The sequence below is a fragment of the Lagenorhynchus albirostris genome, chromosome 9, assembly GCF_949774975.1.
Source record: "Lagenorhynchus albirostris chromosome 9, mLagAlb1.1, whole genome shotgun sequence".
NCBI classification, from domain to species: domain Eukaryota; kingdom Metazoa; phylum Chordata; class Mammalia; order Artiodactyla; family Delphinidae; genus Lagenorhynchus; species Lagenorhynchus albirostris.
Window position 1 is genome coordinate 12870743 of NC_083103.1, and position 25545 is coordinate 12896287.

General features: G+C 45.5%; 1 protein-coding gene, 1 non-coding gene and 1 pseudogene across 9 annotated transcripts in view; 1 reads left to right on the forward strand and 2 right to left on the reverse strand.

Annotated features, from left to right (window-relative positions):
- CELF1 (CUGBP Elav-like family member 1) overlaps nt 1-17483 on the forward strand; it is a 71876-nt gene extending 54393 nt beyond the window's left edge. For 5 of the 8 annotated variants that reach the window (XM_060159160.1, XM_060159159.1, XM_060159165.1 and 2 more), the window contains 10 exons: nt 501-635; nt 1168-1247; nt 1571-1732; nt 4169-4244; nt 5677-5805; nt 6530-6643; nt 7382-7567; nt 10381-10524; nt 10994-11160; nt 14507-17483. In XM_060159160.1, coding sequence (XP_060015143.1) covers nt 501-635; nt 1168-1247; nt 1571-1732; nt 4169-4244; nt 5677-5805; nt 6530-6643; nt 7382-7567; nt 10381-10524; nt 10994-11121 — 1154 coding nt within the window. In that variant the 3' untranslated portion in view covers nt 11122-11160; nt 14507-17483. The remainder of the gene's footprint in view (nt 1-500; nt 636-1167; nt 1248-1570; nt 1733-4168; nt 4245-5676; nt 5806-6529; nt 6644-7381; nt 7568-10380; nt 10525-10993; nt 11161-14506) is intronic. The other 3 variants (XM_060159161.1, XM_060159162.1, XM_060159163.1) reach the window with 3 other exon arrangements.
- LOC132526644 (U6 spliceosomal RNA) lies at nt 8272-8376 on the reverse strand. The gene has a single exon (XR_009542635.1). It is a non-coding gene; the product is annotated as a U6 spliceosomal RNA (small nuclear RNA).
- Nucleotides 17484-18942: 1459 nt separating the features above from the next.
- On the reverse strand, nt 18943-19506 carry LOC132526176 (cytochrome c oxidase subunit 7C, mitochondrial-like; annotated as a pseudogene).
- Nucleotides 19507-25545: the final 6039 nt, after the last annotated feature.

A 25545-nucleotide genomic window follows, 5' to 3' on the forward strand; every position in this document is an offset into this window, starting at 1 on the left:
ATGGGGAACTGAACAAATTAGGAAGGAAAACTTAGTCCTCAAGAGAATAACCAGAAAATGAAAGTGGACAGTTACATTCACTGAGATTTGTGTTCTGTTTCTCTTGTCATATCAATTAAGTATGAAACCTCGTCCTTCTTTGGTACAATAGTATTGCTAATGAGAGCAGACTTTGCTAAGTGCTAGGCAAGATGCTGAGTACTTGCCATTTAATACTTACAGCTACCTTTGAGGTAAACTCAGTTATCTCTATTAATCACATGAGGAAACAGGTACAGAATGGTTAAGTAACTTTCACAAGATCATGAAGCTACTATATTTCGTCTAAATGGTTCCAATTACAATTTTAAGATACCATTGATTGTAAGAGTAGGTGCTAAATTATGGGGGAAAAATGTGTATCTTAAAATCGGTGAAATCTGGTATAAAGGCACAGAGCTCTGTGCTGCACTACCTCTTGTAGTAGTAATGTTCAAGCCTTTTGTTTTTTACTGTCTTAGCAGTGGAAGACAGGAAGCTGTTTATTGGTATGATATCCAAGAAGTGCACTGAAAATGACATCCGAGTCATGTTCTCTTCATTCGGACAGATTGAAGAATGCCGGATATTGAGGGGACCTGATGGCCTGAGCCGAGGTGGGTACATTTTTAGCCTTTAAAAGTACTCATCTTAAATTTGGAGTCTCTTTTTAATTGGATCAGTGGAAACCGGTGATCTCTAGCCAACATGGCACTGTCATGATGGAGAGGGTTGGGTTTGGTGTTGTATATTTAGGTCCCGTCACAACAACTATCAGTTGATCCCAATTCCCTCAAGGAGTCTACATTCTACACTTAAGTGTCATGTATTAAAATTCTCTGCTTCAGTCCTTGGAGAAGTTCTCCATGGCAAAACGGAGACACTTCTTTCACAAGAGAAGCTAGAGAATATGATTCCTCCTTTATCCCTCAAGCACTTTTTCCCCTGTGTGCATCCCTGGTTTCTCATTAAAGCACGTATCACTCTGTCATAACATATCTGTATTCTCCACTGGATCATGAACCCCTGAAGGCAGGAACCATGTCTGTATTGCTAGCATGGTACTTGGGCACACAGTAGGTGCTCAGTAAGTGTAAGATAAATAATTAAACAAATGAATGGATGAGTTATTGATTCTTCTCTTACCAGGTTGTGCATTTGTGACCTTCACAACAAGAGCCATGGCACAGACAGCTATCAAGGCAATGCACCAAGCACAGACCATGGAGGTAGGGGCAGATGAATGAAAGGGGGAAGTTCCTTGGACTGAGAGCGGTAGGACAGTTGACAGTCGAAGCCCAGTAGCATGTATAGCATTTGATTGCCCTAAAAGTTAAGAAGGCCAGACATCTTTAAATTAAAAACTGGTGCTTTCTTTAAAATTAGCATATTGGAACTAAACTGAATTATGTCTTGCCACTTGTGTCTATCAGGAAGAGAATCATTTGACAGTGAATGAAATTAGAATGCAGCCTGTGCGTCACTAGAAAGGAGGATTTTTCCCTTCACCCAGAATGAGGATTTTGACCCTTTGATTTTGGTGTTTTCATAGGGCTGCTCTTCCCCCATGGTGGTAAAATTTGCTGATACACAGAAGGACAAAGAGCAGAAGAGAATGGCCCAGCAGCTCCAGCAGCAGATGCAGCAGATCAGCGCAGCATCTGTGTGGGGAAACCTTGCTGGTCTAAATACTCTTGGACCCCAGTATTTAGCAGTGAGTCTTTGTGGTTTGCTTTCTGCAGGCTGTGCAAGCTCCCAGCTGTTTCTTCTGCTGCTGTCCCTAGCTAACATACATAATGGCAGTCACAACTTTTAGCATATCAAAATTTTACATAAAAATTCAGGCAGTGAAATGTTCTTTGTCACGTTAGTCTTGTGTGCATGCACACTCTCTCTCTCTCATCGCGCATCTTTGGTTATATCTTGAGCTTCTGCTCAAATTACAGTGAAATCCTAATTTTCTAATAAAAAAATTTAGGAACATCTCATATGTTCCTGCCCCCAAGAAAAAAAATTCCTGAGGAAATCTTAGCTATCAAATATTCTTTCTCCGTATCTCTTTCTAGTAGATTGTAGAGGGCATCCTTAAAATCCTTATTGAGTCTTCCCTGTAGAGTATGATAGTAAATGTTTCCACTGACTGAGAGATCAAGAGATTAACATGGACATTATTAAATGAGTATTACAGGTGTATATTTGAATTCACTAAATAGTAAATAGGTTTCCTTTGATTTCTCTCTTGTTGTGTTTGAGTCATCGAATCCAGAAGACGGGCAGGCTCCAATTGGTTAGATTTAGTAGATCTGCAATGTATATTACGGGGGATTATCACTGCTTTAACCCTTAAAAGAATTGCAGATAGCACAAGACACTTAAAACTGTCTCATCTTTGAATCAGAAAGAACAAGTCATCTGTGAAGTTACCAAGGAAGGAAAATAAATGGTGAAACTACTAGATTAGTATGGATAGTTAGAAATATACACATAGAAATATAGTCATTCACTCCTCATCCTTTAAAATATTATTTTATATGGAAACAGAAGAAAGGCAATGTTTTCTGTCCCCCAGTACTAGGTTTTGGCTAATTTGATTCCCTCTGGTTTCCATGTTTTTAAAATGTTAGAAGAAATCCCAGTTTACCCTCACTAGTAATTCTCTGAAGTCAAAAAGTATAGATGGTTGTTATATTCCTACAAATTAAATTGTTTCTCGGTGCTAGAACATTGCTTGTAAGTTGAGAAAATTCAGAGAGATTTTCGGTCTTCTGCCAAAATAATGCCTAGAAAATTATCTCCATGATGTGCATTTGCTTTTGGAGAGTTTTGGAGCCTTCTTCTAGGGAAGACTCCCCATTTTGTTGTCATTGCCACATCTAGCAAGCACATGATGGTGTATGTTGAGAGCTGTGGTCTCTTCGTTTCAGTTAGACATGATCCCCGCCCTAAGAGCTCTTCTCATTTAGGGAGGAAGTGAAGTGCCAAGTACAATATGCACAGTCCACCAGTTGGGACTGAACTCGTTGCCCAGAGTATTTAAGAAGACAGAAATGAAGACATGTGAGTGCTAATGGACTGTGAAAGTGATAGTACATCATCATTAATTATGAGGTACTGGAATATGTGGACTTAGAACTAGAGCAGGTAGTTCTTAATCTTTGAGGTAGCAGACCCCTTTCAGAAGCTGGTAAATATTCTGTGTATGGACACTTTTTCATTCTGCCTCTGGAGGTTTGTGGACTTGCTGAAACACTTGTGGAATAGAGAGATTCCTGATGACAGAGGAACCAGGTCAGATGTTTATGGGAATGAATAACAGATTGAATAAAGAATCCAGAAACCAGAATACCATCTGTTCATAAGGAACAGTGATTGGGTTTGAATGGAACAAAAGGTTTCAGCAGGTTGGTTAGATGAGGGTTGCAGTTTGCTAAGGTACAGAGTAAGGTCATGGAGGTCATAAGCTCATGGACAGGTCCTCTTGTTTTATTTGTTATGGAACAACCATTGAAAGAGAATGTACGCTGAACGGATATGGACTGATCCAGCAATCACTTGGTCATCTGCAACAGTGAGATGAATGAGGCTAGATGAATGTGTAGCATTCTAGTTATGACAAGATTGATCTAGTCACAGGTTCATTGTGGCCGGTAAAGGATGACTCCAAGAAATACTCTGAAATGGTCAGGTTTGGTATTTTAAATAGTTGTGTGAAGCAGAAATTAGGTCTCCAGGTGGGAACAAATTACAAAATAAGATATGTGGACCTAACAAAGGAGCATTTGGAAGAGGAACTAGAAATGGCAGTCACTAATATGCAGACACTCCTCTAAGTGGACTACATGGCTGCTTGAGTTGAGTTTAGTTCTCTCCTCTACCTCTGTCCTCTGCTGTGCTGCATTCTGTTGCCAGGGACTCGAGCTTGGCTTTGTACTCAACAAACACAACTGTCTTCTGGGCCAGGGCTTTAGCTGTGTTGTGTTGTCCTGTGCTGTCATAAGCCTTATGTTTTTGTTGTGTTGGCTTGGGTTCTTGTCTTCAACTTTCTTCTCTGGGGGCCTCTGCACTCTCGCTTTGCTGTGCTGTAGAGTTACCCCAGATGCAGAACCAGCCCTCACTCTCACTCTTGTTCTGTTTTTGGTGTAATGTCTAGCTTTATTTGCAGCTCCTTCAGCAGACTGCCTCCTCTGGGAACCTCAACACCCTGAGCAGCCTCCACCCAATGGGAGGTAAGTGTTTCACTGCTGCGGAGGAGCAGCAGCAGCCAAGCCAGCAGACCCGGCTGACAACAGTCTGAGGGTTTTCTACCGTTTGTGCAGAAAAAATTTTTTTTCCCACTCATTACATAAACCTGACATAAGATGAACCTCCTAGGATTCAACTACCTTGTCTGTAGAAGGTGGCTCTTTTAGCTGTTGATATCATATTGCTCTGCAGTTGTCTGCTGCTCCCTACCCGCTTAAGTCTCTATTAAGGAGGAAGATGGAAAAGAGCTGTTAGCATCTGCAGACTATCTGCAGCTACTTTGATAAGGAGAAAATTGCAGGAATTCTTTATTTCCACAATAAAGTGACTTTTTCAGTGACTCTGAGGAAAAGTCTAAGATGGCTTCTATGTGCATGGCTTTCCGTGAAGCTGCTAGAACCCAGGCAGTTACTGTCTTACACATGTTATTTCTTAGGTGAATTACCTTTTTTGGTGTTAACATGCACAGAAAACTTAATTGCCAAATACCTGAGTTTATAACAAAAGGAGACTCCACAGACAAACCTGAGGCAGGGGCTGTCAGGAAAGTTAAGGAAGCAGGGAGGGGACCATTCCAGAGCTGCCTCCCTCTGCCCTGCTGCAGCGAGATAGGGCTAGGCAGGTGCATCTGAGGAAGGGATGATCTTAGGAAAACTGCAGTGGTTCATTTTTGTCCCAGGGACTTAAAGTTTGCTGTGTTTTCAAAAAGTTGCTAGATTGTAAATCTGTGTTGTAGCCTTTTTATTCTCATTAATTCTCCACCCTCACCCATCTGCCTTTCATTATCTAGTAAAAGTTTGCCACACATTGTCAGTGCAGTTCAGATTTCTTGCTCTGCTTATACCTGTGTTGCCTAGGTTCTACTTGGAAGTCTTTTCCTCAGTGTTTTTTCTCTCTTCTTTTTCTGATAATTAATCTACTATTCAGGTGGTGGTTTTTTCTTTGTTCTCTCTACTATTGCTGTTTTCACGTGTATCCCCCTGTCATCTCCTCCATTGCCTTCTGGATCTCTACTACCTTTTCTGCGTTTTCACCTCCATTGCAGAGAACAGATCCCCTGTAAAGTGTGAGTGAGGGGCTCAGATGCAGACTCGTTCTCTTCCACAGGGTTTGGCATTGCTCTCTTAGACACCGGGCTCCATGGTAGAACACAGAATCCACCTCTCTTTTCTGGTTTCCTAATTGCCCATCCATTTGGGCTGGTATGCTATTGGATTAGACATCTGTTATCTGAGGAAATGTTCAGTTTCTGAATGAGTTGAGTGAGATCTGAATCTTTTTGGAGCTCTGTAGTATTGCCTGTATCTAGAACAGTTCCTCTTTGGGACCAGCCTTCTGCCAGTGTGCACGGTCATTGCTGGAGTGGATATGAGGCACCCTTATCTGTTGGCTGATCTCTTGCTTTGGATGTTGCAGGGTTAAATGCAATGCAGTTACAGAATTTGGCTGCACTAGCTGCTGCAGCTAGTGCAGCTCAGAACACACCAAGTGGTACCAATGCTCTCACTACATCCAGCAGTCCCCTCAGCGTACTCACCAGTTCAGGTAAGCATGTATAATAGGGCCACTGTGCCCTTGTGTGCCTTGGGCAGAATCCCAAGAGAGGAGTATGTCATTCTGGAGAGTAGTTAACACCCATTTCCAAAGGGGTCAGATCATGAACAGTAAATTTTCAAATGTCATTTTTTTTTTTTAATTAATTTACTTATTTTTGGCTGTGTTGGGTCTTTGTTGCTGCACTCCAGCTTTCTCTAGTTGCGGTGAGCGGGGGCTACTCTTCATTGTGGTGCACAGGCCTCTCATTAAGGTGGCTTCTCTTGTTGTGGAGCACGGGCTCTAGGTGCGCAGGCTTCAGTAGTTGTGGCATGCGGGCTCAGTAGTTGTGGCTCGTGGGCTTTAGAGCACAGGCTCAGTAGTTGTGGCTCACGGGCTTAGTTGCTCCGCGGCATGTGGGATCTTCCCAGACCAGGGCTCAAACCCATGTCCCCTGAATTGGCAGGCGGATTCTTAACCGCTGCACCACTAGGGAAGCCCTCAAATGTCATCTTCTGACTTAAGAGAAATCTCGTAGTTTTTAGTCGGTTGTAATCATCACTTGCTTCTATGTCCTGCAGGGACAGTTATCAAAATCAATAGCTGGGGGGGGGAAATCAGTAACTGAAAAACCTCTTTATAAAGAGAATACTTGAGTAACATAACTTGTGCTTTGGTTCCTGTTGACCTGAGAAGGTAAGTGTTGGTCTGAGTTTAACTCATGGATGTCTGACAGCAGGGTCCTCACCCAGCTCCAGCAGCAGCAGCTCTGTCAATCCCATCGCCTCCCTTGGAGCTCTACAGACACTAGCTGGAGCAACAGCAGGCCTCAACGTCAGCTCTTTGGCAGGTGAGGGCCAGTCCCTGAATGTCATCGAGCCATTCTTTGTGCAGATAGCACATTTTAAACAACTCTGGTAGGGGTGCCGTTAGAATGAATGATTGGGGTGGCCCAGTGAAGTTAGAAATGATCATGGGAGTTTGAGTCAGACCTGAGTTAAATCCCATCTCTGCCCCTTAACTACCTGTAACTTAAGACCACCTTTCTAAGATCATTTTCTCATCTGTGAAGTGGGAGTAGAATACTTTGAGGGTTATTAAGTTAAATGAGAACATAGGTAAAGTGCTGAGCACGTTACTTAGTACTGTGTCTGGCAACTAGTACATGCTCAGTAAATGTTAGCAGCTATTTTGATGATAGGATTTGCCCACATCTTGTCATAGACTATATGTATCCCTTTTAGTCCCCAGTCTTGGGACTCTTATTTTGCCACATTCCAGCTCTTTGTGAGAAAATGGCAGCAAAGCCAAGGAAAAAAATGGGGCAAGTCGTATAAGTGGTATCACTTCTCGCACAGATTGGAAGAAGATAATGGGGAGAGCTGCACCTGGGTGTGGCATTTTTAAATGTCCCCATTAGCTACAAGGCCTGGTGAGTGTCCTAAAATCTGACCAGTCAGAGGAATATTCCTCCTCAGGGAGAAGCTAAGGAGATGAAAGGGCGTACTTTGGAGTTTGTCTTTGGCATCGCTTGAGTCTTTCCAATCTGTTAATCCTGTTCTTCCCCCCACCCTCACCCCCAACCAAGGGATGGCTGCTTTAAATGGTGGGCTGGGCAGCAGTGGCCTTTCTAATGGCACTGGGAGCACCATGGAGGCCCTCACGCAGGCCTACTCGGGGATCCAGCAATATGCTGCAGCGGCGCTCCCCACTCTGTACAACCAGAACTTGTTGACACAGCAGAGTATTGGTGCTGCTGGAAGCCAGAAGGAAGGTGAGTGCCAAGGGAAACTGGAGTCAGGGACAGGGGTGGGTGCTCCACCTGACCAGCACTGAAAAGCAGGGCAAAGCCCCGGAGAGCCATGTAGGTGGTCAGGCCAACACTTCTCTTTTTTTTTTTAAACACTTCTCTTTGGCAATGTCAAGGGTAGACTGAGAAACTGTGATCTGCTTTCTGGATGTGGCTCAGGTCAGAACCTCTGTATTCTCTCCTGAGATGGGGCTGCAGTTTTTAGATGAAGAAACATATTGGCTTTATTGTGTCTGACACCATTTGGCAGTCTGCAGTCTGTTTTTTTGTTTGTTTTTGTTTTTTACTGGGATATAGTTGCTTTACAATGTTGTGCTAGCTCCTGCTGCACAGCAAAGTGAACCAGCCATATGTAAACACATATCCCCTCCCTTGCGGATTTCCCTTCCATCCAGGTCACCACAGAGCACCAAGTAGAGTTCCCCGTGCTGTACAGCAGGTCCTCACTAGTTATCTTGTTTCATACCAAGCGGCGTACATATGTCAATCAAATCTCCCATTTCATGCCACACCCCCGCGCCGCCCCTCCCCACCGTGTCCTCACATTTGTTCTCTACATTTTGTCTCTATTTCTGCTTTGCAAATAGGTTCATCTGTACCATTTTTCTAGATTCCACATATATGTGTTGATACACGATATTTGTATTTCTCTTTCCGGCTTACTTCACAAAAATATGGAACACTTCACGAATTTGCGTCCCATCCTTGCCCAGGGGCCATGCTAATCTTCTCTTTATCATTCCAGTTTTAGTATATGCATTGCCGAAGCGAGCACTGGCAGTCTGTTTTTGTTAGGAAGTCTTCTCTGTGGATTATAAATCTGTCAGAGGTTATCTTCTGTCTAGGTGTCCCTTATAGCTCTGTCATTTGGCATTTTCCTCACTTTCTGATCTATGCTTTTCCTAATTGAGGACAAACTGAAGGGTGATGAGACAGGAAGAGTTGATGGAGTGGGAAGTATGGAGTGGGAAGTATGTGCCTTGACATAAATGGTATTAATTCAGGAGAGGCTTTTTAAGCAGAAAGAGGCCTGAAAGTGGTTTGTATGAATAGAAGGTGCTGCCAGCATCTCTGTGCTCATATATGACTGGGTTTCCTTAACCAGGAGCTGGCAAGATTTAAGCACTAATGTAGGAAATAGACAAGTATCCTCTCTTGCTTTAGCAGCAAGGAGCCTTGGTGCAGTGCATCCTTACCGGCTCTGAATTGGACATTTATGTGCCCTAGGATGTGGTAGTGGGGGAACTGATGGAACTCTGGAGATAGACAGTAAACAGAAGCATGAGGTGTTCCAAATGGTGCTCTGAAGAATGATGAGCAGCAGGAAGGAGGAATAGAGAGTGCCAGAAAGATAGCATTTTATAGAGAGAAGGAGGTCTCTCTAAGTTGATGTTTAAGTAAAGACCTGAAGGAAGGAAGGAAGCCATGCATATATCTAGAGGAAGAAGAGTAATGGGGCAGAGGAACAGCAAGTGCAGAGACCCTGAGGCAGCAGGGTTCTGTATGTGTTTGACAACAGCAGGGAGGCCAGGGTGGCTGGAGACTGGCTGGACTGCGATTGTAATAAAACTCTGTTTTGAAGATGTGCTGCATATATACAATGGGATATTACTCAGCCATAAGAAATGAAATAATGCCATTTGTAGCAACATGGATGGATCTAGAGATTATCATGCTAAGTGAAGTAAGTGAGGCAGAGAAAGACAAGTATCATATGATATCACTTATATGTGGAATCTAAAAAAATGGTACAAATGAACTTATTTACAAAACAGAAAGAGTCATAGATGTAGAAAACAAACTTTATGGTTACCAGGGGGAAAGGGGGTGGGGAGGGATAATTTGGGAGATTGTGATTGACATATACATACTATATATAAAATTGATAACTAATAAGGACCTACTGTACAGCACAGGGAACTCTACTCAGTACTCGAATGACCTAATGGGAAAAGAATCTAAAAAAGAGCAGATATATGTGTGTATATATATATATAACTGATTCACTTTGCTGTACAGCAGAAACTAACACAACATTGTAAATCAACTATACTCCAATAAAAATTTTTAAAGAAAACACCTCTTCTTTGGCCAGGAAATCAGTGAGTGTAAATGGTTGAAGAGGAAAGCATATTCTAGTTTTGAGCTTAGTTGTTTATCATAGGCACATTTTAAAAATATGTTTTTACTGAGGCACAATTTACATAAGGTAAAATTCACCCTTTTGGGAATATAGCTCTGTGAGCTCTGACGAACACACGTAGTCACGTAACTGCTGCCACAGATGTAGAACATTTCTATCACCCCTAGAAATTCCCTCATGTCTCTTTATAGTAGGTCCCTGCCCCACCTGCCTCTGGCAATTACCAATCTCTTTGCTGTCCCTATTGTTTCTAGGCACAATTTTGAAACCTGTTTTATTTATAATCTCTACCTCCTTTTCTGTTGTTCCTCTACAACCCTGTAGTCTCTGGTTTTATTGCACCACACGCAAATCTGCCTACTTACTGTCCCAGCACACCATCCTCCCACAAGGTCGAATTCTGACCTTTGTCAATGAGACAGAGATTGAGAATGGTGAACGGGAAAGAGGGCAGGAACCTCTTTCAGCGATCACCCTTCAGCCCCCTGCCTTGTATTTAGAGAATCTGTTTAGTTCTCCAGGTGAATTTCTGTTGGTTGGGATGCTGCGAGTTGTAACACAGGTGGAAATGAGAGTCGGTGCAGGGGATGAGTGTGCTTGACACTGACCTGTTCAATCAATGGGGATTTTGAAGGTCCAGAAGGAGCCAATCTGTTCATCTACCACCTGCCCCAGGAGTTTGGAGACCAGGACCTGCTGCAGATGTTCATGCCCTTTGGGAATGTCGTGTCTGCCAAGGTTTTCATAGACAAGCAGACAAACCTGAGCAAGTGCTTTGGTACGTTGGTGTTTCTTCTGGTGTCGGGAGAGTTAAGCACGTTCACCAGTTAGAAAGGGGGAGGAGGGGCTGAGAGCAGAGAAAGGGGGAGAAGGGGCTGATAGCAGGAGAGCTGCGTTTGAGTTTGTAGTTTAACTTAGCCTCTGGCAGGTTACATTGCCTCGTTTTGAGCCTCAGTGTTTTCATTTCTGTAGTGGGAATGATGATTTGTACCCACACTGTCACTCCAGAGGTAAAAATAATGTATGGAAAATGGCTTGGCCAAAAATCTTTAAGGTACTGTGTAGATGTCAACTGCTGCTGTTAGGAACCTGATTTATTTCATGTGATATAATTTCAAGAATTCTTGTTCCTGCTGAGAAAAATTGGGATTTGAGAGTAAGCTCCTAAGGTATCTCTTGCATAAGGAAGATTGAGAATCTTCCTGCCTCGTTATGCCCCTCACCTAGGTTTCTGCTTGGACACACAGGTTTTGTAAGTTACGACAATCCTGTTTCGGCTCAAGCTGCCATCCAGTCCATGAACGGCTTTCAGATTGGCATGAAGCGGCTTAAAGTGCAGCTCAAACGTTCGAAGAATGACAGCAAGCCCTACTGAGCGTGCTCCCCTCTGAGACTGGAGTGAGAGGGTCTTCTGGTAAGTGGGGGAGGAGCACCCTTAATGATTCGAAGCCCTAAGGCTGTGTGTTGACAGCCCTGGACCCTGATCCCTGCCACTCTCGCAGGCACAGCTTGCCCTGAAGACTCGGCTACTGCCTTCTGTGGGAATTTCGCTTCGTACAGAGGACAAGTTTGTGCTTTGGTTTCCAGTGTTTTACTTTGGAGTTTAGGTGCCATATCCTGAGTTTTTTTTCTTTATTTAAAAGTTTGCTGTGTTTGTAACCAGTGTGTTGAGAAGGACCAACATCAAACTGCCCTGGGGGAGGAGGGGGAATGGAGAAACATTAAAAAAGAAGATCAGAATTTGCCCCAAACTACCCGAAGAGAGAGGACTGAGTGAAACAAAAAATTGACCCCCAGAATCTTCCTGAGCACGAGAGTGGGTGAAATGAGAACTGACATCCAAGAGCTTTTGGGGGGTGGAGGAGGTGGGGTTGGCTTTGGAGAGTGAGAGTGACTTGACACCCAGCAGCCCCGGGAGCTGGAGGCTAAAACTCCTCCATAGCTGCCTTCTGTGGAAATACTGAGTTCTTGCCACCTATTTTTTAGATTCTTGTCTGGGATTTCTGCCCCTCTTTCCTAAGAAGGGGCTAACAATTCTCTGGAAATAAAGCACCTGTTAAATTAGCCTGACATATGCAAAAAGCAGGGATATATCACCCATTACCAGCTTTCCCAGCCAGCCATTGGTGTTGGATTGGCCCTGCCCTCCTGCCTGGTGGCTGTTAGGAAGCAGCAGCCGGTCAAAGAGATTGTTTTTAGTTTATTTCAACACCAAACTATTAGACCGTGGCCATTTCTACCAGGTCCATTTAAAGAAGGCCTCTGGGGAAGGCACTGTCTGGTCTCTTCTTTATAGTTGACCACAGCGAGGAATGTCTCTTCCATCCCCAGCCACGGGTTTCTCACGAGGGTAGATCCAAGAAGGGCTTACAGCATCTAGTTGAAGGGAGCACCTCTCCTGAGCAGAGTGATCAAAAGCCATCAAGCTGGGGGAGGAGGAGCCTGCTTCTTGGTGTACCTGAATCATAAGGTCCCTTTAAGCCAGTGCTGCGTTTGCCAGTGGCCAGCACTCAGTGCTTAAAAGGATTAAGAAATCCATGTTTGCCTCCTTGGTTGAGATGTCCCAGATGTAGTGTCAAAACGGAGGCAGGCCCCTCTTCTGCCCGCTCCAGCCCCATCTTCTGCTCTTGGCGACAGAGCAGACAACAGGACGTTTACAGCCTCCATATGGATTTAGTGTTCATTTACCTCAGCATCACCGTGTTCGTTTTTGTCCTCGTGCTTACAGTTAGCTCCCTGCTGCCTCCCACAGGTCTCACTGCAGCCCTTGCCTGTGACCCACACAGCCTCTGGGCTCTGCCTCTGCTCCCAGAAATGCTGCAGGGGTGGAGAACCAGAAGGGACACGCTGTTGGGAATGTGTACCTGGGCAGAGGTGTCCCTGTTAATATACGATCTTTAGCCAAGGCCAGGGGCTGGGTCCCTGGGATCTTAAACCTCACAAACATCAGTCCTGACCCCTAGCAGCAGAGGTGAGATTAAAGGGGTTGGTTTGCTATTAAGTCAGATGGGGGCTCTCTCCTTGTCATGCTGTCCATTTGGGCCACAGACAAGGATTGACTGTCTTGCTGTTGTGCAGGTAGTTGGTGGTGTTGGATTATCCCATTGAAGCTGGGACAGCTGTTCCCTTCTCATAGTGATAACTTGGGTCTGTTGTCCTCTAAGAAACATGAAACGTACTTCTTAAGCTGAACCACGTAAACTTGAATTCCACGCACTGGGAGAAATGTGTCCTGTGTTTCAAGGATAAAACTGTTCCAAAGGCTTCCAGGGTCATGATGGGATTTTTTAAATAAATGCAAAAAATAAAAATAAAAAAGAAAAAAGACAACAAAAAAAGAAAAAAATGCTAGGTTGGGGAGGCGCTGTTCTGAATCCCAACCAGCTGGAACCAAGAATGTCGTTTCTATTTTTATAGAAGTTTTATACAGCTCCGGGGTGGAGAATATTTATTACCTAAATTATATCTCTGGAAAAGGCCAGGATTTTGTAGAATCCAGAATGTGATTGTTGTACACACAGGGTGCTGTGTATGATTGAAACTACTGACTTTCTGTGGCCGTTTGCAGCCCAGCTAATCTGCCAGAGGGGGAAGGAGTTAATGCTGTGAATTGGCGGAGGAGAGAGCTGTGCTCCCCAGGGTGCTGCCGGTGCTGTGATCGCTAACCTGTTCTGTCTTCCTCCTTGGCCACTGTGGGGTTTTCCAAAGCCCAGAACTCCACTCTTCTTCCCACTTTCTTCCCTTTCTCTCCCTCCTCCCCCAGTTCACTATTATTTGTACACAGATTTGCCCTGGGCTCCGGGACCTTATGAAACCCCTTCCCTATTGACATGAAAGGTAAAGGCGTAATCAGCCCACTTTGATACCACACTCTGAGGTTTCATACCTGCTTGTGGGTTCTTGTTTCTAAAAGAAGCGTGCACCTCAGCAGGGCCCTGGGCTGCCACAGCGGCCAGCTGGTGAGCCCAGGCACTTCCCTCTGTTCTCTTGTCCCCCGCCCAGCGAATTCCCACAGCAGTGCTGCCCTTGAGCACAGTTCTCTCCCTAGGCCAAAGATGGTTTTGTGAAGAAGCTGCTTCTCTACAAGTCTCATGGTGTGAAAGCGTCAGCTCGGAGAGTGGAGACTCGCAGTCAAGTCTTAAGCAGCCCTTTTCTGTTGTGTGGGGGTCTCATGTGTATAAGTGTGTTTTCTGCTGTAGTTCTGTTTCTTACTTGGGTTTCATCATGAAAGTGATTTGCCTTGAATGCAGCCAGACACTGTCTCCTGGGTCCAACATGAGTGGCCAGGGCCTGCGTGGAAGCTAAGAGCTTGGATTTCCGGGAACAAAGGGCCATCCGCATAGGATTGAGGAGAAATCCTGGCCCTCTTCCCTAAAGAATTCTCCCCACCCCAGCCTGCAGCTTTGACTTTCTCCCTGAGTCTTGACCAGGGGTTGAGGGAGAGGCTGAGGCTCTGCTCCACCGGAGAGACCTTTTCGGATGTGTTTGGGCACTTCTGGGGAAATCCAAGCCTTAGGTTCCCTCTATCTCTGGCAGTTGGATGTTTTCTTGGTGTCCTCCATGTCCTTTTTTGACTTTTCCCTGTGTCCATTGTTAGCATGTGCAAAAGTTCCCTGTCATTGCCCAGCCCCTGCCCCGCCCGCCTCCTCATTTCAGGGCTGTACAACAGTGAGTGTTCCTGTTCTCTCTCTCTTCGTTTGGATGTATTGCTCTGTGTAACTCAGTGGGTCTCCCTCTTTCTGGTTTGTTTTTTTTTCTAGATTCCTGCCGTTTGTTCATCGTTGTGCCTAAAGCATGTCGATGTGGCGTCAAGTACATCGTCCAAATCCCTGTCTCTTCAGCTTCTCTGATGCTTGAACTCTCACCTTTGACCTTGTGTTGACCTTTGATGCTGACGTGTATTTTTATTATGTTTGTTTCTTTCTTTGTTTTTTCTTTTTTCTTTCCTTTTTTTTTTCTTTTGTGCTGCCAAATTGGTTTTGCTAGAACGACTGCTGAAGGGGAAATATTTAAACTTGCATTTGAATATAAAAAAATCTATTTTTCTAGAACTTCATAAGATAACCACTTGATTTTGTGATTCCAATTCTTTGTAATTGTCTTCAGAGCAGCCCTACTAGCACATACCGCGTGGTGTTTGTATTTCTGTGAACACACAGCCAGTCTGTTTCTAGGCTTTGTTTCTCTGTGTGCTTAGTTTTAAAGACAACTTTGAAGTAAACAATGAAATAAAAGATGTCACTAAAACCTTTGAGGCTCCTGAGCACATTTTGCTGATATAGTTTGTGGGGCTTGAGGAGACCGCATGTGTTCCCATTTTTGTTTTTCTGAGTTCTCAACTGCAGAAAACACCTGAACTCTTTTTCCTTTTTGACCACCGGCTGCAGTTTGGGCCTCAGCCAGCCCTTTTTCTTGTGTGGTTCTTCCCTGGAGCAACCCTGCGGGGAGTCTGCAGAGCCCTCTGGCCCCTTCCCCTCAGCCCTGCTGTGCCCACCTCCATGCTTCTTCCCACAGTCTCCACAGCAAAATGTGATGCTTTGATTTTTTTGTTTTTGTATTGTTTTTGTGTTTTTGTTTTGAATTTTTTCCTTTCCTACTAAGATTATGCCCAGAAAAAACAAGTTTTGCATGTTTCCTGCTGTTTCTTCACACCTTCGTATATATCACCTTCACTTCTCTGTTTTCTATAGTTTGTGCAGAAACTGACCGATTTAAAAGGGTTTCAAAGAAGCTGTTTTAAATTGATGTGGGGTTAATTTTTTTTTTCCAAGATTGTATTATTTTTATTTTGAAGTGGCAACTTTCTCCTCTATTGCCCTTAGAGCGTTTGCCTGTGCACTTAGACTGTCACCTCATATGGCCTCCGGGTCTCGGCGGGGCCTTCAGGAGGCCGGTTGCTCTGCTCAGAGGCGGGTGGGAAGGGGGTCCAGAGAGGCACAGGGGCAGAGGTAGAACTCAGAAGGCGGCTGTGGGTGGGCGAGAGGCTAGTAAGCACCCTCAGCGCCGAAGAAGGAGTGCGCTCTTAGCCACTAGCAGGAGGCCGTCTGCGCCCGAAGTGGCAGTACATCTGCAGCGCTTCTCCTAGGTGACAAGCACAATACTACAGTCTTCACACTGTTTACAGCCCTGGGCACCAGCCACCCCACACTGGCTCCTCACTGCAGCTCGGCTCTTGCTCAGCTAGTGGGGTGGGGGTTAGGGCGGGTTTGGTTTTGTTTTTGTTTTTGTTTTGTTTTGTTTTTTTTTAATTGGGTGAAGAGCCAAATAGCTACTGTCCCTGGGTGCCAGGCAAGCCAGTTCCTTGGTTCCCCGAGGGGAACTTGCCCTCCTCTCTTGTGGCACCATCCAGCCTCAGGGTCTTAGGGACTTGAGTAAGAATGTGAAGGGCAGAGGGAGAGGTCAGAGGAGATGAGAGGTCACATGATGGATCTGTGGAGGTACGAGGTTGCAGAGGGAGGAGTTTGGGATAGATCCCACCCAGGCCTAAGCTGCTGGTGGGTGAGAGAGCTGCGAAGTAGGATTTCCAGGGAAGGATGGAGAGGGGTAGCCAAGGGACTGGGGGGAGGGGGGTGGGAAGGTAGAAGCACTGTTAGCATCATCCATGCTGGAGTTGATAAAGGAAGGGATCTCGGCAGAGTTTCTGCTCTGGGACCTGGCAGGTTGCCTAGTATTAATTATGCTTGAAGCCACTCTTACTAGAAGGGAAGGGCGGCCAGGTGGAGACCCAGTGTATGGTAGGCTGCTTAATTTCTTCGAAGGGGTGATTGGATGGAAAGAGGCCAGGAACCCCAGCCTGAGCGAGACTGCCGTGCACCCCACAGTCTGACTGCACAGAGCTGCCTCTCTTGGCAGAAGGCGCTGAGGCTCCCCTTCCTGTGTATTCAGAACCCATGTTTGCCAATATATTTTGCTTTCAATTCCAAGAGGAGCTCTGGGAAAACCTGTGGATAAAACCAAATGCCAAACGTTGGACGTTGTTTCCTTTTCCTTTTCTCTCTGATTGTTTTAATTGTTCTGTGGTGGTTTTAATGGATTTGAGACCCTGGAGCGGCAGCTGCCTTTCTGATTTCCAGCTGCTTTTTGTGAATAATTTAAAAAGAAAAAAAAAAAAGAAACTTTACATTTTGGAGACAAACCTGTGTGAGTTTTTTATTGGTACAAACGTTGTATTTAACACTAGGGGTTTTGTACAGTTTTTTGCCTTTTCTACTAGAAAACAATGTAAAGTGATTTCACAATGTGAAGAGAAAAAAATTGCCACTATGACCAAACGCACAGTCTGTTCTGCAGCAACAATGGGATTCAATCAACTCAAAGTCGTGATTCAGCCGTAGAAATGCTTTTTCTTTACCTTGTTTGAGCTTTTCCTTTCTTTCCTGTTTTGATTTGCAAAAGAAAATGTCTTTTTTGTGTGAACTTGTGTTGTACTATGTAGAAAATTATGAATTTTACTTTAATGGTTTTAAAAAAAAGGCAAGAAGAGCCCTTGTCGCTTTTCTGACCTGATCACAGAGTTTGTGTAGTGGATTAAAAAAGAAAAAAAATTGTTACCAGTTTCGAGCAAGGGAGTATGTGTCTAAAAGGAATCTCCTTCCTTTTCTGTGTGTTTTTCCTTTTGTCCCAATGGGGAACCTAAATCTGTTTTAATTGCACAGACACACGGACAAAAAGTCATTTTGTATCTGCCAAGTGTGGTACCTTCCTTTGTTTATTTGCTATTAAACTGTTTGAGAAGAACTGACGTTGTCTTCAGAGTTACTGATTGTTGGGGTAGGTGGCAGCCGGGGGCTGGAGGAGTCGGCGGCACGCCTGAGGAAGGGGTGGGCACTCCGGAATTACCTGTTAACATGCAGTGGGGCCACCCCAGGCTCCCGAAAGAGAATTTCTTCCAGAAAACTGCCTTCTCTATCATCCTGCATTCTTCTCAGCATCCCCGCTAATAGGGAGGCGCTTTAAAGTTTTTTGGCAGCCTTCATTTTTGTGCTTCTGCTGCCAGTAGTGGCTGCCACCTTGCAGAGCTAGCCCAGACCTGTGAGTGCACGTCCCTTCCTGCTGTGGAGTTCCTGCACCTGGGGAGGCAGCCAGCGAGCACTGAGGCCCAGAGCTTGGGGCTCTTCCTCTCTAGGTCTTCAGGACTCCAGACCAAAGTGCTGCAGCTCCTTTCCCCTCATTTGGACCTCAGAACAGGGTCACAGAAGGGCATTTCTAAGATTTCTTGGGTTTACAACTCAGTAATTCTAGGTCACTCTCTGAGTGAGGCCCATACTTGGGCCTCCTCAAACCTCTGTGAACTGCAGATTCAGTCAGCCCCTGGGCCAGGAGTCCCAGGCCCTCTGGCTGAATTATAAGTTTGTCTGCTCCTTACCTGCCACTGCCATCCTCATCCTCCGGGAGGCGAGTCTTTGTGAAGCTGGTGCCTGTCTAGGGGCATGCAACCAGCAATGGCCTGTGGGTGGGCCAGGCCTCAACCTTCTCATCAGAGTCGCTCTGTGTGGGGTGTGTCTGGAGTAGCATTTCCCAGTGGGGGTTGTACTGGGTACTAGCCCATGAAATGTTTATGCAGTAATTGTCCTAGCTAATGTTCATTGACTGTTCACCACCATCCTAGTGCTGTGGGAAACACTCGATACACATTATATGCTCTAGTCTTTATAACGCCCCTGGGAGGGAGCTACGGTTTTCATCCCCATTTAGCAGATGAGCAAACTGAGGTTAAAAGAAATTGGGTTGTGGAATCCCGTGGTGGTCCAGTGGTTAAGACTCCGTGCTTCCACTGCAGGGGGTACGGTTTGACCCCTCTGGTCAGGGAACTCAGATAATAACCTGCATGCTGCATGGCATGGCCAAATAAATAAAAATAATAAAAATACTTTATTTGAAAAAAAAAATCGGGTTGTTTAAAAAACAATCCCCCCCAAAAAAATAACTAAAGTTACTGTTTTTTTATGCCATAAGTTTATTTACAAACGTATCTAGTATGTTGAGTTCAACAGTTTGATCCTTTTTTCAAAGAGAGTGCACCTCTTAAAATGCTCCTCTTCATATCTGTCTCATGGATTCCCCGCCCCCCATCCCCACCCCCCCCACCCAAGGGCTTGTGGGATCTTAGTCCCCGCACCAGGGATTGAGCCCCAGGCCCTCGGCAGTGAAAGCGCGGAGTCCTAACCACTGGACTGCCAGGGAATTCCCTCATGGATTATTTTTTAAGCAGTTGGTGTCTTACTATAAAGAAAGGGGCAGTAAATCGAGATCCAAAGTACAAAATCATCATAGCCAGTAACCGCCACTTGTCTTCCACTGAAAATGGCAAATTCTTCCCTGGACTCTCCTCTTAGTGGCTCCTACGGACCACAGAGGTTGTGAACCTCCAGATGCTCTATCCCAGGCGCAGAGACTGAAGACAGAAGAAATGACGGCAGCACACCAAGACCTCCTTCCCTCACGACCTTGTTCCCCTGTGTCCAAAGTTACTATTAGATTTCATTAAGTCTTTTTCCTACACACATTTTAAAAATAAGACTGGGATCAAACTAAAAAGAAATTGGGTTGCTCCTGGAAAGTGGTGTGCACTGAGAGTCAAACCAGGTCTGCCTGACTTCCAAGCCCTTTCTCTTAGCTACTCCCAAGGAGAAGTAACTCCGTAAAAGCAAATCAGTGTGCTTTAGTTAACCTACACAGTCTCATCACACACGGTTTGCATGCTGTCCTCTAGGCTCTAGGGAAGGGAGCCTACAACTCTGTGGCTCCCTCGGTGGTGCATCGTTTCAGCTTTGTCCTCAGAGTGACTGTCTCGGTGCTAAAGGGGTAACTCAGTGCTCCAAGTTGTTATAGTGCTCCTGCAAGGTGCCACTTCCCGTGAGGACTGGAGTGCTTCTTAAACGTCACTCCTGCCACACAGTTCTTTCCTAGATCTGTTGCCACCGAAGCTGTTCTTTACCTCGTGTTTATTTTTTTTGCATTGTGGTAAAAATAAATATAGCAATTTTCTATTTTAACCATTTTTAAGTAAACAGTTCAGTGACATTTAGTACATTCGGTGTTATACAACCATCACCACCTAATATTTTAAATCAACTTGAAATCCACCTTTTATAATTTCACCTCATTCTGACCATTAGTATTTGTGAAGTTACAAGTTTGGTGTCCTAATTGTAAAATACACATTATTTAAAAATACACATTGGGGCTTCCCTGGTGGCACAGTGGTTTAGAATCCGCCTGCCAATGCGGGGGACACAGGTTCGAGCCCTGGTCTGGGAAGATCCCACATGCCCGCGGAGCAACTGGGCCCGTGTGCCACAACTACTGAGCCCGCGTGCCACAACTAGTGAAGCCCACATGCCTAGAGCCCGTGCTCTGCAACAAGAGAAGCCACCACAATGAGAAGCCCACGCACCACAACGAAGAGTAGACGCTGCTCACTGCAGCTAGAGAAATCCCATGCACAGCAACGAAGACCCAACTCAGCCAAAGATAAATAAATAAACATTTTAAAAATGTAAAATAAAATACACATTAAGGGAGTTCCCTGACAGTCCAGTGGTTAAGACTCCACGCTTCCACTGCAGGGGGCACGGGTTCGATCCCTGGTTGGGGAACTAAGATCCTGCATGCCTAGCGGTGCAGCCAAAATAAAATAAAATACACATTAAGCTGCATAACCAGTATGTATAAAATGTCCATGGGGTGGCTTCTCAAAGAGATCTGTTTCACACTTTGGGGAATTGGGTCAGGGTGGAGAGTCAGGGGCTTCCCCATGGACTCCCTTCCCGTACCTGTTTCCTCTGTGAGTAGAGGGTGGTTGAACCAGAGATTGTCTCCCACTTAGCACAGATGTTCTGTAGCTCACGATTGAGGTGGTAGATCTTCGTCTTAGGACTCCTGTATTCCTGAGATAGAACTTGATATAAAAATAGAATGAGGACTTCCCTGGGGGTCCAGCGGTTAAGACTGTGCGCTTCCAGTGCCAGGGACGCAGGCTCGATCCCTGGTCAGGGAGCTAAAATCCCACATGCTGTGTGGTGCGGCCAGAAAAAAAAAAAAAAGGATGTTAAGTATAATTTGAATATCTTCCAGTTTAACATCATACTTAAAGGCTGTTGTTTCTCTTTAAAATTTACCAAAAAAAGGGACTATGCCAAAGGTACTATTTTTAACCTCAGAATTTAGACTTGTGCATCTTTATAATCATATATCTGTGTCTTAAACTATTTCTTCTAAAAACCCACATGCAGTCACCTTTTATCTTTGAATAGATTCCTTAGGCACCTAATTGCCACACTCCTGGTTCCCGGCTTACTGGCTTTCCCGGTCAGTACATGGCCTCCCTAACTCTCCCAGGTACTTTACATGCTGTGCTCACCTGAGCATCTCAGTCCCTGATGAAGAAAAGCCATCAGGAAGGAAATGAAAGAGCAAGTTTGTTCCTTCACCTCTGGGAATGTCAAACTAATGTCTGATAACATTGTCCTTCCAGGAGGGATCATAGATGGCTTTTTTTTGCACCTTCTGCCTTTTTCAAGCTCTTTCCTTCTCTCTGGGGAGTCCTTTCTAACCCCCCCCCGCCCCCACCACCATCTGGTGTTTAATTTCTTCTGCATACATTGGCTTTCTCTTTACTGGTAAAGGGTCCAGCTGTTGAGAGGACTGTTGTTCTTTTTAATCAAAGTCAGATCTTGGGATGGGGAAATGAACACATTTCAGCCGGCAACGGCTGTCCCGACACTCCTGCAGCCAAGTCTATAGGACCTTGGCCCTGCTTCCCTCCCCACACCCCCATCCCCCCAGGCAGGGTCCCAGTGACCTGAGGCCTCCTGAAGTTTTGGGTGTTTTTATACTGTCTGGTTGAGGTATAATTCACACACTATACAATTTACCCACTTAAAGCATCCAGGTCTGGTGTGGGTTTTTTTGGTTTTTAGTGGGGGTTTTTTGTGGTACGCGGGCCTCTCACTGCTGTGGCCTCTCCTGTTGCGGAGCACAGGCTCCGGACACGCAGGCTCAGCGGCCATGGCTCACGGGCCCAGCCGCTCCGTGGCATGTGGGATCCTCCCGGACCAGGGCACGAACCCGTGTCCCTTGCATCGGCAGGCGGACCCCCAACCACTGCGCCACCAGGAAGCCCAGAGAGTTGGATTTTAACCCAGGTCACCCTGACTCCTGCAGAGCATATTCCTCTGGGAGTGAATGGTGGACCTTGGGGGCCCTGGTTTAAATTCCACCTTTAGAGTGGAGCTTCATGAAGGCGGGGCCATGTAAGTATTGTTCTTCACAGGAGCCTTAGGGGCTGGTAGATAATAATCATCAAGGAGACGTTTAATGAGTGAGTAAATGAACAAATAAATATCAAAAGATGACAGTTGCTTTTGTCCAAGAGCTTCCGGACATGCTTTTTTCCCCAACTACATTACGTTCGAGTTTTATTTAGAAATTTCCATCCACTCCAGAAAGAAAGGGAATAACTTATTTTCACACCTGTTTATAGATTACTAGCTACCAGCCAGTACCCAGATTCTCTGTAGGCCCTCAGTGGCTGTGAAGCAAATGATGGCCGAGTCCGTTAGAGCCACTTTACAAGAATTCTGCTAATACAGCTTCCTGCCCCGTGAGGAAATTGGTGGAGGGGAACCTACGTGTGGTCCTCCAGCCCTGAGAGTGCCACCAGCCTGGTCATTCCTGAAGTGGAGAGTGCCCAGAGCCTGGGGTTTACATGACACAATGGCTTTTATTTTTTTAAGTTATTTTAAGGTTTGAGGGTGTTTTTTTTCCAAAACACAATGTTACAGACGAGGACTTAGCATGTGGTGGAAAAAGCTTGTGTTTAGGAGTCTTAATCTGATTATAATAGCAGCTGTGTGACCTTGGGCAGGTGACTTGATTCAGCCTCAGATTCCTCACCTGCCAAATGGAAATGAAAACACCCACCCAGCAGGGCTGGGAAGATGAGAGAGTGTCTCCAACGTTTAGCACACTGCCACCCTTGGCAGACATGCTCATTCAAGTCGCTAACGACCCTAAGTACATCAGAGTTAACAGTGAGCGTTTCCCCATCCCATAGCCCATTGATAACTGTCAAACAGATGGGGGAGTACACTTCCAGAATTTCTCTCTATATACAAAAATATGTACACATATAATGATGTTTGCTAATAAAAATGAGATCATGCCTTAATGTACAGAATGTTTGCATTTTTTTTCAGTTACTTTGTCACAGGCACCCTTCCATCTGGACATGTACACTGGAATCTTACCATTTTCACTTTTAGAGACTACCTAGCATTTCATGGTTTCTAAACGACTGTCCTATTGGACACAGGTTATTTCTAGATTTTTCACTATTATAAACTGTAAGAGCCAATTCAAGGAAGGTTCAGGAGGTCCATTAGAGGGGCATTAGTGCAACATCTTGTTTTCAAGGCAAGTTCTTACTTTATCGTCTCATTTGGTTTTCACAGAAATTTTGACAGAAAGGTAAAGCTCCATTTACAACTAGGAAAATGAATTTGTCGAGAGGGACAGATATCCCAAGGATCCCGCTAATCGTGGCAGAAGGGGCCTGGGACTGTCCCCTCCAGTTACATTTGTTGTGCAGGGGCTATAAATGCAGGGGCCTGCAGGGGCCAAGCAGGGGAGGCAAGCCTGTGAAAGGAGGCCGATCTAAGATGACAAGTGACAGTTGGCTCAGTGTCAAGGCAAGAATAGCAAGAGGTGGGGACTGTGGGCGAACGAGAGACATTCTTGGTCTCTTGAGACCAGACACCAACCACTTGACTGGTTGACATGCAGACTCATGGGCCCGGGGATTGCCTGAGCTTCCAGTCTTCAACAGAAGCAGGAAATGCTGATTCTTATATGAAATCTCCCAGATAACAAGTGTAGCCAACCAACGTGGAAATCTTCAGCCCTTGAATGCCAGATTGTGAGCCCTGCTTCAGGCCCAAACTTCATTTTCTACTTTCGATTATAAAACGGGAATCTGAAGTGTACCAGGCCGCGTAGCTGGTACCTGACACAGCGGGCACTTGGAACAAGCCCCCAGGCTCCTGCTGTCCCGTCGCCCTGTGAGGTTAAGTGGTCCAGAAGAGACTCATTTTGTGACTCGCCCTCCCGGTTCTGGGGGCCTTTTGTCAGCCTTCATTGCTGGGCTTCGGTGAGCAAGGCCTGATTCCGTTCACCTTTTCCTTAGCCTTCTTTGTATACATTTCTTCTGCTCACCCAGGCCAGAGCCTTGGACAGCATTCCCAGTGGGCTTGGGTGTGTCCGATGAAAATCACTATGATTCCTGAAGACAGCTGTCCAGTTCCCCTTCACTTTTCTCCCTCTCCTCTTTTCCGGGACAGTATCATGGTTGAGAGTAGGACCACTAGAGTCACACTGCTTGGGTTCAGTCCCTGCTCTGTCTCTAGGTCGCAGTGTGTTCTTGGGCAGGTCGCTTTACCTCTGTGTGTCTCCCAGTTATCTGTAAACCGGAAGAAATGCTCAGCTTAGAAAATGTTAGTTGTTACACTTCTGTTGGTTTCCTCTCACTTTGCCAGGGGCTGTGCAGGTGCTGGTGGTACAAAGACCACACCCTTGCCCTAAAGGAGCATGACCTTGACCTAACTGTGTGCAGTGGTCAGCAAATTGCTGACTCTGGGGCAGAGGAAACTGTCAAGCTTTTGAGTTTTGCAATCATTCGCGTTCCCAGGTACCGTGAGGCTGTGGTTCCAGATTCCTTTGGGATGCTGAGGCAAACTGCCCACCTCCCTTCCCTCCTGTCAAAGACTCGACTCGAACTCGTGGCTGGACTATATCTGGTCTACAAATGGGAGAGAATCTGCTGGCTCTTCAGCACTTGCCCTGTGTGCCCAGCTTCCTTCCCCTCTGGAGGTTAACTTCAACCCAGGACCCACCTTCCCAGCTGAGAGGAAGATCCCAGCCAACTCTCCTGTGCCAGTGGCTCCCCGACTCTCCCCCGCTTTCCCAGCTTCCTGTGGTCCCGGTTCAAGAGCACTTCCCCTGGGGCGTCCCGGTATCCTTGTCGAGTCCCAAGGGCCCCTCCTCCATCCCCTCGACCTATGCTGAGCATGCACCCCCGCCCCACTCCCAGATTGCCCCACTCTGGACCCATTTTGCTCGCAGTAAACAGGAAGTCATCTCTGCCTCTACTCATTTTCCCCAGGCCGAGGCAGACATGGCAGATCGGCTGTAAGCCTGGAGCGGTTGCTTTAAATTTCAAAATTAAACTTTCACTTCTCCCCTTTTTTCCCCCATTAATTTAACATATTTATTGAGTGGCCGCTGTGTGCCAGGTCTTGCTCTGGAGACATAGTCAGTGATGAATGAGATGAAGTCCCTGCCCACACATCTGAGTGGGGGAAACAGACACTAAGCCAATAACCTCATTAATGAATATGGTAAATCTTGTATCAGAATGGAATGTAATTCTCTATGAGTGTAATAATAAGCTGATCCACCTCAACTAGGACTTCACTGGGCAGAACGTCAGGGTAGGGACCACGAGGGGCAAAGGCCCTGGGGCAAACAGGTTGGCAGTTCCTCACAAGTTGAACACAGAGTTACCTATGACCCAGCAATTCCACTCCTAGGTATATACCCAAGACATATGAAAACATGTGTCCACGTGAAAACTTGTAATGTTTATAGCATCCTTATTCATAATAACCAAAAAGGGAAACAACCCAGATGTCCATTGACTAATGAATGGATAAACAAAATGGTGTATTGAATACTATTCAATGAATAGTACAATGAATACTATTCAGCCATAAAAAGGAATGAAGTTCTGATTCACGCTACA